The sequence below is a fragment of the Macadamia integrifolia genome, chromosome 14, assembly GCF_013358625.1.
Source record: "Macadamia integrifolia cultivar HAES 741 chromosome 14, SCU_Mint_v3, whole genome shotgun sequence".
NCBI lineage: Eukaryota > Viridiplantae > Streptophyta > Magnoliopsida > Proteales > Proteaceae > Macadamia > Macadamia integrifolia.
In genome coordinates, this window is record NC_056570.1 from 30,024,825 (window position 1) to 30,041,832 (window position 17,008).

The window sequence follows — 17,008 nt, forward strand, 5'->3', positions numbered from 1 at the left end:
GTTGTGCGGATCTATGTTTGTTTAATTTCATATTTGTTGGTGTTTGCTATAACAAGATATTCCATATAAATGGACAAATCTATGGATCATGAAGGTGGATTTCCAAGACAAGTATTTGAAAAATTATTGGTTTTGGGTAATGCTTAGTAAAGTATTAACAAGAAATCTCAGATTGAGAACAGAGAATCAGAATCTAAGATTGTAATGCAGTGACTGCTTTGTACATGTTTCTCAGAATGCAAAGAAAAGATCCACAGATTGTATAAAAACAATAAAAGTTAGCAATGTTACAATACTATAACTGAAACTTTTCCTTACAAAATCTGTACATGTACCCATAGTTATATCACTTCTCAACTTAGAAGCATCTTCCTAAAAACTGTTTTTTCTGTCCACTTTCTCATATCTAGCTCTCTAAGTCTCTTTTCTACTTCTTGATCTTTTTTTTTATGATTCTGAAAGCATCCTCGACCTTATTCGTATTCGCATTCATAAGCTGCAGATCACAAAATGGGGAAAATGAGAATCAGAAAATGTTAGAATGACAAAGGTTAGGTCAATAGGTTGGGTGGGTGGGGGAGGGGAGTTATTGAGAGATTTGGTTCATTATACGTGCAGAGACATTACAGAAACTACTAACCTTTACCCTTATCTCTTTCCTTGTTGCGCGGAATCTAGTGTATCCAAATTCAGAAATCCTAACCATACTCCAGCTATCAACCTGTCCATAATTCCAGACAGAAAACAATATTGATGGTCCTTAATTATGTATCCATTTTATTCCAGTACAGGATAGATGAATGTACTAGATGAAATATAAATGAGTAGATGGTTCTTCTTGTAGAATCCAAATAAACACTTTCGAGTTAAAACAGAAGTCGAAAGACACAGGAGATGAACCATCTACTTACAGTATCATTGAAACCATCCAATTTGAATCCTGCCATTCCAATGATAGCATGAACTGGAGCCTTATAGTTGTTGTGGTCATATGTGTCAATACCCCTTCTGTCTTTCCAAGGCCTGGCTTTGCAGATACCATCTTGAAGGGAACAAGTTCTTTCATAGTTATGGACATGGCCAGCAAGAACTAGATCAACCTAATTCATCATCACAGAGTATTATTATCATCCTCTAAAAAAGCTGAAATCCACTCTGAGCTTTGCTTTTTCTCATAAATCTTAATGCATCATAGTGTCAACTCCCCCCCCCCCCCTCTCTCTCTCTCTCTCTCTCTCTCTCAAGATTACTTGTTTACCTTGTGTTGTACTAGTAAAGGCTCCACGCTTGCAGTGAATGTTGGGTCAACATTTGGTGGAAAGAATGGAGGTGCAGATGTATACATGGGTCTATGTCTGCAATCAACCAAAGGAGTTCTTATTAGCCTCTTAAACGAAAAAGACTGATCCGAATAGAAGATTATGAAATCTGATCATACTTACCCTTGAAAAATTACCCAAGGTGTTCTTGATCGATCAACTGAAGACAAGTCCTTTTTGATCCATTCAGACTGTAACAGTTTTGATGTTTTTATCATATGATCAAGAGAAATGATTTTAGTATTAATAGGAGAAGTGATCAATAAGAAAGCTTATTCTTACTTGCTCAGAACCAAGGCTGAAGTTATGCTCAGTTGAAATTACAGTGAAATGAACAGGCCCTTGCTCTATAGAGTACCATGGCTTGTCCTTTGTGGCTGTGGGCATTTGAAAATAAGTCTCATAAGGAACTCCAGATTCACCACCAGAGTCCCAGAGGCCATAAACTGATCCAGAGTCTGGGTAATCTCTGCAAAATTTCATACAGAAAGGCATCATATCACAGATTTTAATCTAAATTAAATGTTAACATAGACCGCAGATTAGCATGAATTCGATAAATGAGGAACGCGAAAATGTCAACAGATGAGATCACGACAATTGAAAATACCTCTCATGGTTTCCAATTGCAGTCATGTAGGGAACATGAGATGCCACAGGTGAGATTTGTTGAAGAAAGTAATCCCATTCTACTAAGAAGCCAGTGGCATAGCTAATATCTCCAATGTGGAAGATTGAGTCAACTTTGCCTTTCTCAACTTCCTTAGATATAGCTTTAATTACTGATATTGAACCTGGCTGTATATTTCACAGAACAACAATTTGAGTTCAATATCTCATCTTTCCAGTGATTTTGGTTCTTTGTTAGACATTTTTCTTACAAAGATGAATACATGAGTTAGTCTTTTACTATTATGATCTATAGATTGATATGACCCCTATGCTCTAAATTAATGTGTTTGAGGTTACCACCTGAATGTAGTGCTCAGTTGATAGATCAAGGGGGGCCTTTCCCATGTCTCCATACGCTACGAATTTGAGCTTATGTGAACCTCCAGCTGGGGGAGTATGAAATTTGGTTTGGTTGCTCCAACCAGCTGAACCACTGCATATAATGAGTTTCAGCTATATGAGATTATCAAGTACTGTCAGCTCTAATAATTGATATTGATATAAGGCAGCATTATAGTCACAGTGAAAAAAAGACTCTTATTCTTGTAAATATATGTGGTAAAAGGTGAGAAGGGGATACCTTCCATAGCTATAAAAATAAGTGGTTGAAGGTTTGAGACCAATCATCACAGCAGAGTGAATGTAGCCAGGGTGATGCCAACCAAAATCAGAGGCTGGGCATTCAGATCCACCAGTATCACCTACCAAGTTTTAAGAACAATCAAACATATTACTTCTTGGAAAAATTGATGTCTTTGTGATTTTTTTTAATTAAAGTATTGATATTGATCATCATATCGGAGATACTTCAAACCACGATTACAAGTATTTATTTATTTTATTGGATTAACTTATGAAGGAATTTTGGGATATAAGAGGTAGACACTCTGCAAAATAGTTCTTTAAGCATGACACTTCCCAGCTGTGTAATACTTCATTATTTCATCACATGTCCTTTTTAATAGTTATGAAGACAGTACTGTGGGTTTGGTTTGGCTTTCACTGATATCATAGGAGAAAACTAAACATAACTAGTGTTGGTGATATTTCATCACCATTACTAACTACCATTCAACATGGTACACATGGAAAAATGAAGATGGGCTATGTGATAGGGACCCCACACCCCTAAAAGAGTTCTAACTTCACTCCAAAACAAAAACATGGGAAGTGGTAAAAATGTGAGTTTAAAAGTTCTCCAAATTAGAAGTCTTTATTGCTGCATACATGATGCACTAGGGGAATATGCTTTAGTGGTCTTATCACTTAGACCCACCCTCATTGTCATATGACAAGTTGATGGGGAGATGTGACCAACCTATGTGACCTGCAACATCCCCCCAAAACTTATTAGATCATGATAATTCTTTGCTGGAAAAATGTTGAGTGATCCCAGGGTCAGGCATATAGTGATATAGAGGGCTCCAACATTTGATTGGGATTCATCAAATCAAAAGTTTTTGTAAGGGAAAAAATGATAATAAAATAAAAGAAGAAAGTTTTTCGTCCTCCATAGTGAAAAAAGAATTGGCATAGATACCATCGAATTGTGAAGGCAAGAAAATTCTTTCGATCACAAAAAATAATGGGTGAGAGTTTGTGATTACATCATCAATGATGAAGGGGATTTTCCTCTCTTAGCTGGTGAAGAAAAATTTTTGCCCAACTAAGAGAAAATAATCGACTCCTTACATCATCCAAAGATCTTAAACTCTCATTGTTTAGTGCTAGTAGCACTGAGGATAAAGTGATCCTTCCACCATTGCTTTTTCTTTAGTGCCAACCTGGACCCATCTAGACGTAGGTCCCATCCCCTATTTAAAGAGTCAAGCCATGAGACGTGGGTTGTTGCCTAAAGCTTTAAACCCCATCCGACCTTCTTAAATAAGGACACAGCCGGTGGTCACACTAGGCTCCACGCGGAGTCCAAAATAAAGCAGAGTCCCCACAACCCAAGAAGCATGACAAACTCTATTTATCTACAAATTTATGAAACATTTTTCATATAAAAAAAAACTTTTATAATTAGAAAACCAGATTTTGAATCATATAAGTCATTCGAATTTTTTTTAATAAAAAAACATAGAACCTGATCACGGTTATATATATATATATATATTTATATATTTATATATATAAAGACTCATCTAAATTTAAGAAATAATTAGACCAAATCAGAATTAATCCAAATTATTATTAATTTGATTTTTTTTTAATTTATGAATTATAAATTTATTTGCATTTAAACAAAATCTGAAAATTTTTGTTTGTTGTTTTCAATATGTTCATTTTTTCCTTCTCATCTATGAAGCAATTATAGCCTTTTGATCCTTTTTCACTTGAAGAAAAAGAAGAACAAAGATATTAAAAAAAGAATATGACTCGACATGACCAAGTTTAACTTGCTCAACTCATCATGTTTCAAAAAAGACGAATCATATGAAAAACCCTGATCAACTATTATTCGTATTTGTATGAAGAGAGAGAGAGAGAGAGAGAGAATATTAGAACTCACCATTGCACATATCTTTTTGGGGAAAAGTAGAAACTTGTGCTGTGGCAATTAGTGATGTGTGGGATTTTCCATCTCCATACTTAACTTGTTGAGGTGTTTTATCTCCACTAACCCATGTCAATCTCATCTGCCAACCAAAACATATCTATCCATCAACCTCTCATTAACAAACCCAATAAAATAAAATAACTTTTAAGATTAAAAAAAAAAATTACCGATTTTCCAGTGGAATCTACACTGGAAAGATGACCAAACAAAGGAGCCCTGGGATTAGCAAACCCAATAGGACCAGACCGTTTAATGAAGCAAGGGTTTTGTAATCCTCCACTAAATAACACAAACTCCATATCAGTTCTAAAGTTCACAACATGGAAACTCAATGTCCCACTGCAACTACTATTCCTTCCTCCCTTCTTGCAATTCAAATAGTTTGGATCTTGACTCATGTACTGTCCCTGCAACCCAATTTCAGAAAAAAAAAAACAAAAACAATTAATTCATTTTTTTTCTATTATATAGATACCCTTTTGAAATTAATTAATAAGATTACAAACCTTGACAGGATAATGGCAAAGAAGAGGAAGATCGCTTGTATCACCATTCAAAAAATAGTTGCTTCCAATATCAGGACAAGATTTCACTGCTTTATTATCAGGATGAGAAGGTGTAATCATGGCAATCCAATCTTTTCCTGAAGGATTTGAAACCCCAGTAACTGTAACTTTCACATAATCATCATTCACAAGTAACCCAGATCCAGATTTTGAGGTTACACTGATTTGAATGTTTTGATGATTCTGATTCTGATTCTGATCTGAACACTCCAACAATCTTTTTCTATTCAATACCTTGAAATCTGATATATTGTGTCCATGGAGTTTGGATGTGGAGTTGATGAATTGAACAGAGGTAGCTGATGATGATGATGATGATAACCCAACAAAGAAGAAAAGAGAAAGAGAAAGAGAAAGAAAAAGAAGGAATAGAAACTTCATGATTGCAAAGATGAATTGACTGAAACAAATGGGTTCAAAGGGTTCTCTTTTATAAGTTGCAGAGAACAATTAATCTCCTAATTCAAGCTTTTTTTAAATTTTAGTCGGATTAGGATTATTAGTCTCTTCTGTAATGTCCTGATTTAGAGTCCTTATTATCAAAAAAAAAAAAAAAAAAAATATGAAAATGAAGAAAAAATCGATTTAGAGTCCTTTTAAAGATATGAAAGTAAGGGGTGTATCGGCGAAATAGGCGTAGCCAACGGTCAACCGAAGGATTAAAAGGCATGTATGATACTGGGCCTCATTGGGCTTCATCTAGGCTGTGCTCTGGGCCTAAGTATGTGAGACACCAAATGGAAGGTCTCTTGGGCAGTCCAAGCTTGGAAAGCCCATTTTAAAGTGAATCCATGTGACTTCAAGGTGCTAATATGCGTCAAAATCTTCTGTAGTGATGCGGTGAGGTGCAGTAAGCATCTAATGGCTGGAGTGTATGGTCGGATTCTCTCAGCCATTGGATACTTATTACACCTCACTGTTCACTGCAGACAATTTAGACTCTATCAATATTGGTATCTGTATCGTATTGGCGGTATCTACGATACCAATAGTGATGCGGTGTATTGATATGTACTGAGGGAAAAATGGTTTAAATTATTGATATCAGTATTAGACATGACCATAGTTAGTAAGTTCGGAAATGGATATATATAGCAATTAAACGGGCCATATGGAAATAATACTTTTTCAGAAATTTAGCTCAATAATACTCGTATTGCAATGATACGGTACATGTTTAATAAAATTGCTATGCAAAAAATTCGGGTTTATTTTGGTATTAAGAATGAACTAAAACTAATTGTTTATAACTAAATTAAAAGATTTCATATTCTCATGAACACCTAAATCCAATCTAGTTTTTCAATTGGGGATCTTTTTTTTTTTTTTTTTTTTTTTTTTACATTTAATATTAATTAAGTTTAATCATGTCTATCATGGTCAATGTTGAGACGTGATCCATCAACCACTTTCTATCTTAGAAAATAATTAATAGCATATATTTGTTCAAATAATAATAATAGCATGTAGGTAATCATTTTACAAATTAAAATATCATCATTGATATTATCTTATCAAACAAGAAAATCCATAGCAATCCCTACTGATGCGGATTCGGATTCTAAAATCAGAATCAGATCGCATATAGGTCCAATAAAGATATTTGATAGTTCAATCGTAATAACCAACAGTAGATTCGTAATTAAAGTAAGATTTTAAATTGTGTGGTAAAATTATAATTAAGTAGACTTAATAAGCTAATGGATAGGAAAAACAGGGTGGACACATAAGGTTCTTGATTAATGGATCTAGGATAAGCTTGAAATAAAGTTAAATAGATGTTATAGGTAATAAAAAAGAGAGGAAGCGGCAATATAGAAAGAGGGGTTGGAATTAATAAATTAAGAAAGGGAGACACATGTTATCCACATTTTTTCTCAAAATCAAGAAACCTACAAAAAGGGAGAAGTGTCATTTTGACTTTTGGGGTTGAGTTTTTTTATTTTATTATTTTTTACCCAAAATAAACTTATTAATAAATATAAAACGTAAAATACGTATAATGCAGGTACCTATGAAATGCACGCATAATACAGATTTTTTTGAATTGATATGCCAAATTATGACTTTTTGATTAAAACGTTCGGATATGACAAAAATCGATGCATTATACACGAATTTAGTAACTATGGACATGACTGATATCGATCCCAATACATTTTAATTCTTTGGTTTGAAGATGCGAGCAGTGGAGCTGATTGTTGCCAAGCCTAGGGATCAAATCTCTTTCACTTGGGTGGCGGGGTAGTTAATGTGAGAATTTAATTATAAATTTTTCATACAACAAACTTAGTTTTACCTCAACTTAATGGGTCGGGTAAGTGCATTTATGGAAAGGCAAAATAGAAAAATGAAACTAAAACGAAAATAACACAAAAACAGCAATTCCAAACAATCTCAGCCAAATAGGGATAGTTACATGGATCATTATATTTCAATCAGCTCTATTTAAGGTAATACTTTGGACAGGATCAAAACTATGCATGTTTTTCCTCAATACTCTTAATCTTATGGTCATTTTAGGCATGCCCCCTTGCTATTTTAGCTCATTCAATTTGAATCAGATCACTTCTCCTTACTATGCATCCCCAACCCAACTCCTTCTCTTACCGCCCTTATCTTTCCACATCATCCTTATCTCTCCACCAACATTCCATTAATGTAAATTCTCAACACTGTATCTTCCATATACATAGAAATTAGGATAGATAGATGTCAATGATTGTATATATTCCCCTATTGAGATTGTCAATTCAAGCGGATCAATCCATTTTGGATTCTTCAAATTAATATCTTCAATCTAAATCAGATAAAACTTCTTTTCATATTCTAAAAATTAAATAAATAAAGGGGAAGGGTTTCGTGATCTCTTAGACCGTGGTACACAGGGGACACATGAGGAATAAATAGTAATATAGGGACTATAAGGGTGTCAATCGGTTTGATTTCGGTTCAAGATATAGAATGCAAAAAATCAAAATCAACTGAAGCAAGAATAGGTACACATTTTAAAATCAAAATTGAACTGATTCGGTTCAATTCAGTTACAGTTTTGATTTCTTATTAGGATAATCCACCATACATTTTAATTGAGCATTAAAAAGGAACAGAATTTGTCATCCGATTGAAATAGTAAAATAGAATATAATTTTACTCAGTTCCCCATTCGGTTCGAAAATAGGTATTAAGTTTGACTCAATGGTTTAGCCATTAAATTGGACCCAACCAAACCCAAAATATAATATCCCAACTTTTAAAACCAATACCGAACGTATTTAGTTTGGTTTGTTATGATTTAGTTTTAAATGGCCGGTCTTATTTTCTGTTCTAAATTGACATCCTTTGATAGTCAGTGTAGCTTCGATAGTTCTTCCTTATTTTGAATAAGGAAGTTATTCAAAATTGAACCCAATGTCACGTCGGCTGAATTGAGAAGAGCAAGATCTCTCTCTCTCTCTCTCTCTCTCTCTCTCTCTCTCTCTCTCTCTCTCTCTCTCTCTCTTGGGGTGGGAGTTGCGGAGAGTACACAAGAGTAAATTTGAAAAAGAGTAAAGTAGATCCCACAATCCCCGCTTAAAACCCAAATAGACGTCGCCGCCCAATAACGATAGCACCGTTATAAAATGTCTTAAATACTCCCTATTTAACAAGTTTCCCATAATATTCCTTCCAACATCCAAAATTATATATGGGAGTTGGAGGGAATTCTATATGCCCATAATTTTTATTTTTTTGGAATTCTATCCTTGTTTAGATACCTCAAATATAATATATGAAACATTGAATACTTTAACCGTAATTTTTTTCAAAATGTCAAGTAATCTAAGTTTTATTTACCTAAAAAAAAAAAAAAAAAAAAAGGCATAATCTATCAATGGTAGAAGACTATAATTTCATAGGTCAATGCAAAGCACCTGTTAAATTGATCCTACTATCTACCATATATGTAGTAATTTAATTGTTACTTAAATTTTGTTCACCGTCTCTTTACTGTATCAAATTTAAAAAAAAATCAAAATTTTTTTTTTTTCATTTAGAGATATAAAATTAACTGAATATTCAACGGTTGTGGAGATAAATTTCAATCATTGAAAAATAATAATTGATGGGCCGTATGTTGAAATAAGATCTCAGATTTGAAATGTCTCTTATTTTCTTGGTAGAATTTGAGAAGTCACTTACTAGAATATATAGCACTTAACATGCGTTTCATTTTTTATTTAAAAAAAAAAAAAAAAGAAGCGTTTCTTAAATAAAACATAGTTGGGCTTCTAAACAAGGTCAAGATTACCCTTGTCTCTGTATATGTCTCGAGTTGGAACAAATTACTATAATTCATCCTCGTTTACGGATTGATCGATATTTTCACAAAATTTACTAATAGAAATGTTGATTTTATATTTGTCATTTCTTACCTGAATTTTGAATCTAAAAAACAACCAAACACTTGACATGCGTTTATCAAAATATAAAACACTTGATATGCCATAGTACTGATGCGCACTTGATGGATTTATCTTAACCTAGAGAGTGGCACAACTCAATATAACTAAGGGGTTGGGTTAGATTTTTCTTTTCCAAAAAAGAAAGTTACTTGATTGCGTGGCCCCTATGTTGAAACATAGATGAGTAAAGAAAAGGCCTGCATGTGATACAAAATACCCATCCCCTGTTGATACCTTATGTGTTCCCTCATTGACCAGCACTGATGTAACATGTGACGAAGAGGCCTTCTTCTTTCCTTTTCTTCTTTTTCCACTCTAAGACTATTGGGCTTATGTGTGCTTTTCTATAGGAGAGAGAGGTGATACATTCATTGTCTTGTTGTAAATAAATTTGAAATGTTGTATTTTCAATTAAAATCTAATGGAAACCACATTCATTTTCTTGATGTACATCAATGGATACTGCAGTATTCATTTTGACTATGATCAACAGCAACAGTGTATTACTCTCATAGCCTAATTAACTAGCCACATTTGCTGCCCATTTGATCTTTTAGACAACCATATACCGCAATATCACAAGTGTGGGGATGAGCTTTTTAGCTCAGTGGGAGGATGCTATGCAGTTAGGTTCTAGCATAAGTCCAAGGTAAGGTTGTTGGTTCAACCCTCTTATCCTCCACATTCTTTACAAATAATAGTAGTTTGGTAGCCAGTAATAAGTATAGCCCAACGAACACCCTTGCCGGCCCCATGAGTCCCTTATCTTAGCAAATCCCCATAGGCAATTGGGAAACATGAGTACATGGCTATATTTTTTAGGATCTGAGTGAAACGAGTCTTAATTTTTATAAATCCAATCTTTCAAAAATTATTAATAAAAGGGACAATTGCATAGATCTACTTACCATAAGAAAATAAAATACAGAACAAATAGGCATATAGGATTGACTTGATAAAATTACCTTGTAGCTCTACTTCCCATAAAACATAAACCGAAAATATAAGGGAGAGTAATGCAATTTTGGGTTCTTAAACCCTTAAATTTGAATCTCTATGGGTCCACCGGTGACAATAACTCAAATTAAAGTGGTGACAGTTTGTAAATATTTAAAAAGGATGCTTTGGTCCAATGATAAAGTATAAATGTTGTGGGGTCTCTCAACATTTATTTGGGGAGTCATTGCCTTATTTATTTATTTATTTATTTTTGTAACAGCCATTGCCTTATTGGGTAGCGCAAAAAGACCATAGGATAGAATAGATATTAAATTAACAGAGAAAGGACCAAACTGGGATTTCATAAAGAAGGAGCTGAGTAAGAACAAAATTCAGAAGAGAAGGCTTTTATGTAATTTTATAAGAGACTAAACTTACTTGCAAATATAAAAAGTATGTATCTTCTTCTTCCTCCTTAAATGAGTTCCCAAACCTGCACTAGGACCTGAAATGGTTTCAGGTGAGTTATCTCTCTTGTAAACAATCCAAACAAAATTTAAGGTAAAGGTTTCCCAACTCTTGGAGCTACTGAATCAATTCTTCAAGCTTAAAGAACAACAAGCAAGATAATATCATGCAAGGACTGAAACTAGGTCTGGTGGTAAACCAGTTCTATCAATTCCTATCCAATCCATAGGTACGGCTGTAGCAGGGGAAAAGGGGGATAATAACCAGAATAACAGGAGAAAAAATAGAATAAAGAAAAGAGAAAGGATGTAATAAGCAAAGAAGAAGAATAATAGTGGAGGGATTAAGGAGGAAGAACAATGGGATCAAACCTGATAAATGAGAAATAGAGTTGAATCAAGTAGGGAGAGTGAAAAAAACCACTACCGGTGGCCAGCAAGAACACTTTAAAGCAATTGGTGAAGAATAGAAGAAAGAAAATTAAAGACAACAAAAGAAAATAAAGTGAAAACTGAACAAAATAAAGGAAAATATATATATATATATATATATCATACTACTATATAAAAGTACGTACTCCCTGTCTTTGGTATACTTTTTCAAAATGACAAAAAAACCATTTAAATCTACCAAAAAAATTCCCAAATGACCAAAAAACACCAGAGAAAAATCCCCAAATGACCAAAAACCCCTCAAAATGGAATATGAAACAAATATCATAATAAACTCTCTACAATTCTTTCTCTCTCTCTCTCTCTCTCTCTCTCTAAACGTAGAGGAGAAAGGGGGAGAGTGGAGTATTAAAAAGGCATATAATTATAATTATTAAGTATTAAAAAGGCATATAATTATAAACCCTAAACCCACTCATCCTCTCACCCCTAAAAATGGAAGATAAACCAAATAATAATAATAAACTCTATAATTCTCACTCTCTCCCTCTCTAAACGTGGAGGAGAAAGGGGGAGAGTGGAGTATTAAAAAGGCATATAATTATAAACCCTAAACCCACTCATCCTCTCACCCCTCAAAATGGAAGATAAAACAAATAATAATAAACTATATAATTCTTACTCTCTCTCTCTCTCTCTCTAAACGTGGAGGAGAAAGGAGAAAGTAATAATTAATTATAATTATTAATTAATTAAATACTAAAAAGGATTAAAAAAAGGCATATAATATTCCTCCTTATCTCTCTCTCTCTCTCTCTCTCTCTCTCTCTCTCTCTCATCCTCTTTGAAAGAAAAAAACGTGGAGCACAATGGAGGGAGATTCTCCATAGAGAGAATTATAAATAATTATGAAAATATTAAAAAGATAAATATAGAGAGATAGATATACCATAAAAAAAAATATAAAAAAAAAAACCACTCCTAAAATCTTTCATTCCATCCCTTACAAAATCTAAACGTGGAGGAAAGGGGTATTTTCTCTCTATAATTCTCTTTCTCTCACTCACTCTCTCTAAACATGGAGGAGAAATGAGTGTCATTGATTAAAATTATTACAAATTAAAGGGATAAAAAAAAATAGGTACAAAATTATGGAGAGATTTATTGCATAAAAACGGTATCTTTCAATGATCTTTCATCTACTTTAAAGGTTTTTACTGTATGGAATTCTTCCTTATATATACCACAGAGAAGACAAAAAAATCAACTACAATATCACAGGATTTTTCAATTTTTTGTCTCTTACAACAATATCTCAGAATATTTGCACTTAATCTTTCTCTTATCCTATTTATTAGTAAATAAACGCTTCCCTCTCCTTCATTAGGAAATAGAATCGCTCTCCCCCCATGTATTTATTAATTTTTTGATACGTTTCTTATTTTATTTATTAGTAATAATTCTTACTCTCTCTCTCTAAATGTGTAGGAGAAAAGAGAGAGTAATAATTAATTATAATTATTAATTAATTGAATACTAAAAAGGATTTAAAAAAAGACATATAATATTCCTCCTTAAATCTCTCTCTCTCTCTCTCTCTCTCTCTCTCTCTCTCTCTCTCTCTCTCTCACATCCACTTTGGAGAAAAAACCGTGGAGCACAATGGAGGGAGATTCTCCATAGAGAGAATTATAAATAATTATGAAAATATTGAAAAGGTAAATATTGAGAGAGAGATATACCATAAAAAAAAAAAACACTTCTAAAATCTCTCATTCCATTCCTTACAAAATCTAAACGTGGAGGAAAGGGGTATTTTCTCTCTATAATTCTCTTTCTCTCACTCACTCTCTCTAAACATGGAGGAGAAATGAGGGTCATTAATTATAATTATTACATATCACCAATTTCATCATTGTGTAATCAAAAATGATTTTCTTATAAAGTTTATAAAAACAACAATGTAATGCTTTCATGTAAGAAAGCATATCACAACAATAAAAAATCAATTGAACATGATTGAAAGACTTGCAGAACATATTAATTCTTGGTATTAATGGTTTTCTTGATAATCTCAACTCTTTCTTTCATAGATTCTTTTACTTGGAAATTTGGGGTCACTTTGTTACAGATATCCAATGTTGAAGGAATCCCTTTTTAGCCATTTCTTTTTTCAGACAGTTCTAGAGGCAATCACATGCATCCAGTAGAAAAAGTTTGTCCATTAAAAATTATTAGAGCATCTAATGTAAGTCCTACGTGCTCAATTGAATCTCCAATTAAGCGGTGGCTGTTGGGAACTTAGGACTCTTTATCGTTAACAAGCTTCTGAACTCCAGATTTCTCTGGTTGTAACCAAGGCTATAGAAAGAGCTTAAAAAGAAAGTGTGTCAATGTCGTTCCCTCTTCAGAGACTCCAAGATTGTTTTCATCCATATTCAAGGTTCCTAAACTAAAGAACCCATCCTCGATAGCTTGTAACTAAATCTCTTAGAGAGAGAGACAGAGAGACATTTTACTGAAGAGAGGCCTCTCTCTTACCATTGATTGTCTAAAAATATGTTGTAATTGTCTATCATTATTTGAAATTTAATAGTCATCTTAAATTATTAATTGCTTCAATGAATATCATATATGATAGAAATACATCTTTCTCTCTCTCTCAGCCACGTGTCCTTTTACTATATATATATATATATATATACACTAGTAAACTTGCACATGCAAATGCACGTTTGGTTAAATATTTAGATATAAAATTCAAATTTTTTAGAGTTTTTACATTCAAGTGTTAGTTTTATTATTTAAAAACATATATTTCTCCTAAAGGATTAAAGCTGAGACAATAATAATACCAACCTTGCTTGTAGGAGCGGAAGGTGAAAGCAGAGGCAACAAAGAGAGATGGAGAAGGTGGTGTGGGTGTTGGTGGGGATCTAACAAAGAGAAATTGAGAGGAAACCTTTGCAGCAGCAACATTGAGTGACAAAAAAAAATGAAATCACATGGCATTTCCCAACAATCTTAATGGGTAGAGTAAGATTGAGAGAGTGAATTTGAGATTGTAATATTTGAATAATTATTAATTAATAGAGGAGAATCTAGATGGGAGTTCTATCTACAGGATTCTATAATTCATGGTTTATTCTTTGGCCAGAACTTCCCGCAAGGTTGGAGCCTAGAGGAGTTCGATAGAATGGTTGATCGGTTCTGAATTTCCGTGTAGACACTAGAGTATATAGATTCGAACTATTCTTTGATCCAAGACAAAGGGTCCTACACAAGTTGAGGACTGGATACATTTTGCTGCCATAGAAGGAGTTGAAGAGGTTGATCTAGACTTCTTTCTAAGGAGGAACTTGAACTTAATAAGGTTCCTGATTTTCTCTTAGACTGCGATAAATTTACGTTCTTGCATTAACTTTGTACGTTTAGGCCCTTGCTTTCAGCTTTCAATGGTTTGTGCCCACATACTCACCTGCCTATCTCTTAGACTGGTTGATGCCACTAAGACATAATCCAATATGTGTCTTAGACATGTTTGCTTCCAGAGAACGTAGTTGGGTTTTATAGTCCAAATTGTTACAATCCATTTTGGAATTGAATACTAATGTCCTCATTCTTCATTCACTGCATTTCTCCTCCAGTTCTCAAGTCTAAAATATGCAATGCTTGATTTCTCAGCGTCAATGCCTAAAGAGATTGAGGAGACTTTATATATAAAAAAAAACCTTTCAATTTATTTATGTACGATAAGAGAATGAGCTGATGTGCTTCTTTCCATCTAGCACTTGTGGGAAGATACCAACTGATCATTCAAGTACAAAAAGGTATATAAAATTAGTGTTTTTATTCTAAACTAAAAAATATCAAGAATCCAACTAATGATATTTTCATCAAGTTGAGCCAGAGGCATGCTCGAAAGTTGCTAGTATCTCTTCGCAAATGGAGATTCTCCAATACGCAGTACAAATTGTCATATGATCTCAATATCTAATTAAATATTTTGGACTATCCCCATCGGAGCTTTCAAGATAGGAGTTGTCAACCAAATTTAGGTAAGCCCTTGCTTCCCATTTTAAAGTAATCTAAAAATAAAAATTAACCAATGAATAAGAAAATGAGACAATTCTTGATTTCAAATTACATAATGGGAAGGTCTACAGGGGAAGTTTAGAGGTTCATTTTGTTTTATCACTATAGAAACTTATTGCATTGAAAACTTGACATAAACAAGAGTGAAATTTTTGTCAATTATGTAGAACCTTATCATATTTCTTCATGACCTTTGAGAATGCTAAGAGTTTCAAAAATCTGATTAATGCAACTATTAAAAACGTCAATAACCAGATACCAGAAATATATATTACCACTAACATAATAATTCTTTGTCCATTTCTCAATTATTCAGGGGATCTCAGAATAAGAAAAAATCAAATCTTGTTAGTCCTCTATCCAAATCTTCAGATACAAGAAACATGAAGTTCCTCCCTACATCCAAGAAAATACAAAAATTAGAGATGAAAATACATAAATACTTGTAAATTGGAACTGTAAACAAAAATAGTCACATCAGTAACAAGGGCTTTCTTCAGAGTTAATCTACTTCCATGAACGGGAAGAACCTGAGAGACTAAGACCATAATGTTCGATCCAACTAAAATTTCTACCGCAAATGAACCAGAAGCAATAAAATCTAGTTTCTAAGTGAATATCTCGATCCAGAAATGCTTCAATTATGAATCAATCTGAAAATGCAAGTTTCTACACAATAGAGAAAAAGCATGCAAGTACGCAATAATCAAAGAAGAAAGTAAGAAAGCAATTTCTTTGTGATTTTCAGAGCTTTTTCAAAAACACTGAAAGAAAGAAAAAACGGAAGAAGAAGCATTAAAGCTCTTGTTCCACCATGAAGAACAAAACCAGAATCTGAAGAAGAAATCCAAAAATACCAGGAAAAAAGGGAAAGCGATATTTATAGGAGAAGAGTAAGAGATTCTGAGGCTAAAAACCGACGGTTTTGTTGGAAACCTGATGCTTAATAATTATAATTAATTATTACTCCCCTTTCTCCTCCACGTTTAGGGAGAGAGGGTGAAGGATTTATAGAGAGTTTATTATTAATTTTTATCATCTTCTATTTTGAGGGGTGAGAAGATAAGTGAGTTTTTTTTTTTTTTAGTATATCTCTCACCATATTTACCTTTTTAATATCTCCATAATTGTTCATTCCCTCCCCATTCTCCATAATTTTCTCTATTTCTCTCCACACTCTCTCCCTTTCTCCTCCACTTTTAGCGAGAGAGAGAGAGAGAGAGAGAGAGAGAGAGAGAGAATTATAGTGAGTTTAATAATAATAATAATAATAATTATTATTATTATAGTGAATTTATTATTATTATTACTAATAATAATTATAGAGAATTATAGAGAGTTTTACTTCCTTTTTCTCCTCCACGTTTAGTGGGGTTTTTTTTTTTTGGTGTATCTCTCTCTATATTTACCTTTATAATATCTCCATAATTGTTCTAAGAATTGCTTACCTTTTATCCTACACGTTGAGAGAGAGAGATAATTATTATTAAGAATTACTTACCAAAAACAGTGAGAGGATGAATGGGCTTGTTTTTTTTTTTTTTTTTTT

General features: G+C 33.2%; 1 protein-coding gene across 1 annotated transcript; it reads right to left on the minus strand.

Moving 5' to 3' along the window:
• Positions 1-237: 237 nt before the first annotated feature.
• On the minus strand, positions 238-5,590 carry LOC122061363 (probable inactive purple acid phosphatase 27). Its single transcript, XM_042624602.1, has 12 exons — positions 5,061-5,590; positions 4,722-4,961; positions 4,507-4,633; positions 2,572-2,692; positions 2,292-2,424; positions 1,930-2,117; positions 1,602-1,788; positions 1,443-1,510; positions 1,259-1,355; positions 912-1,100; positions 641-721; positions 238-496 (listed from the first exon to the last, which is right to left on the minus strand). Exons 1-12 carry the CDS (start codon positions 5,499-5,501, stop codon positions 428-430), a joined length of 1,941 nt encoding a protein of 646 aa, XP_042480536.1. The 5' UTR covers positions 5,502-5,590; the 3' UTR covers positions 238-427.
• Positions 5,591-17,008: the final 11,418 nt, after the last annotated feature.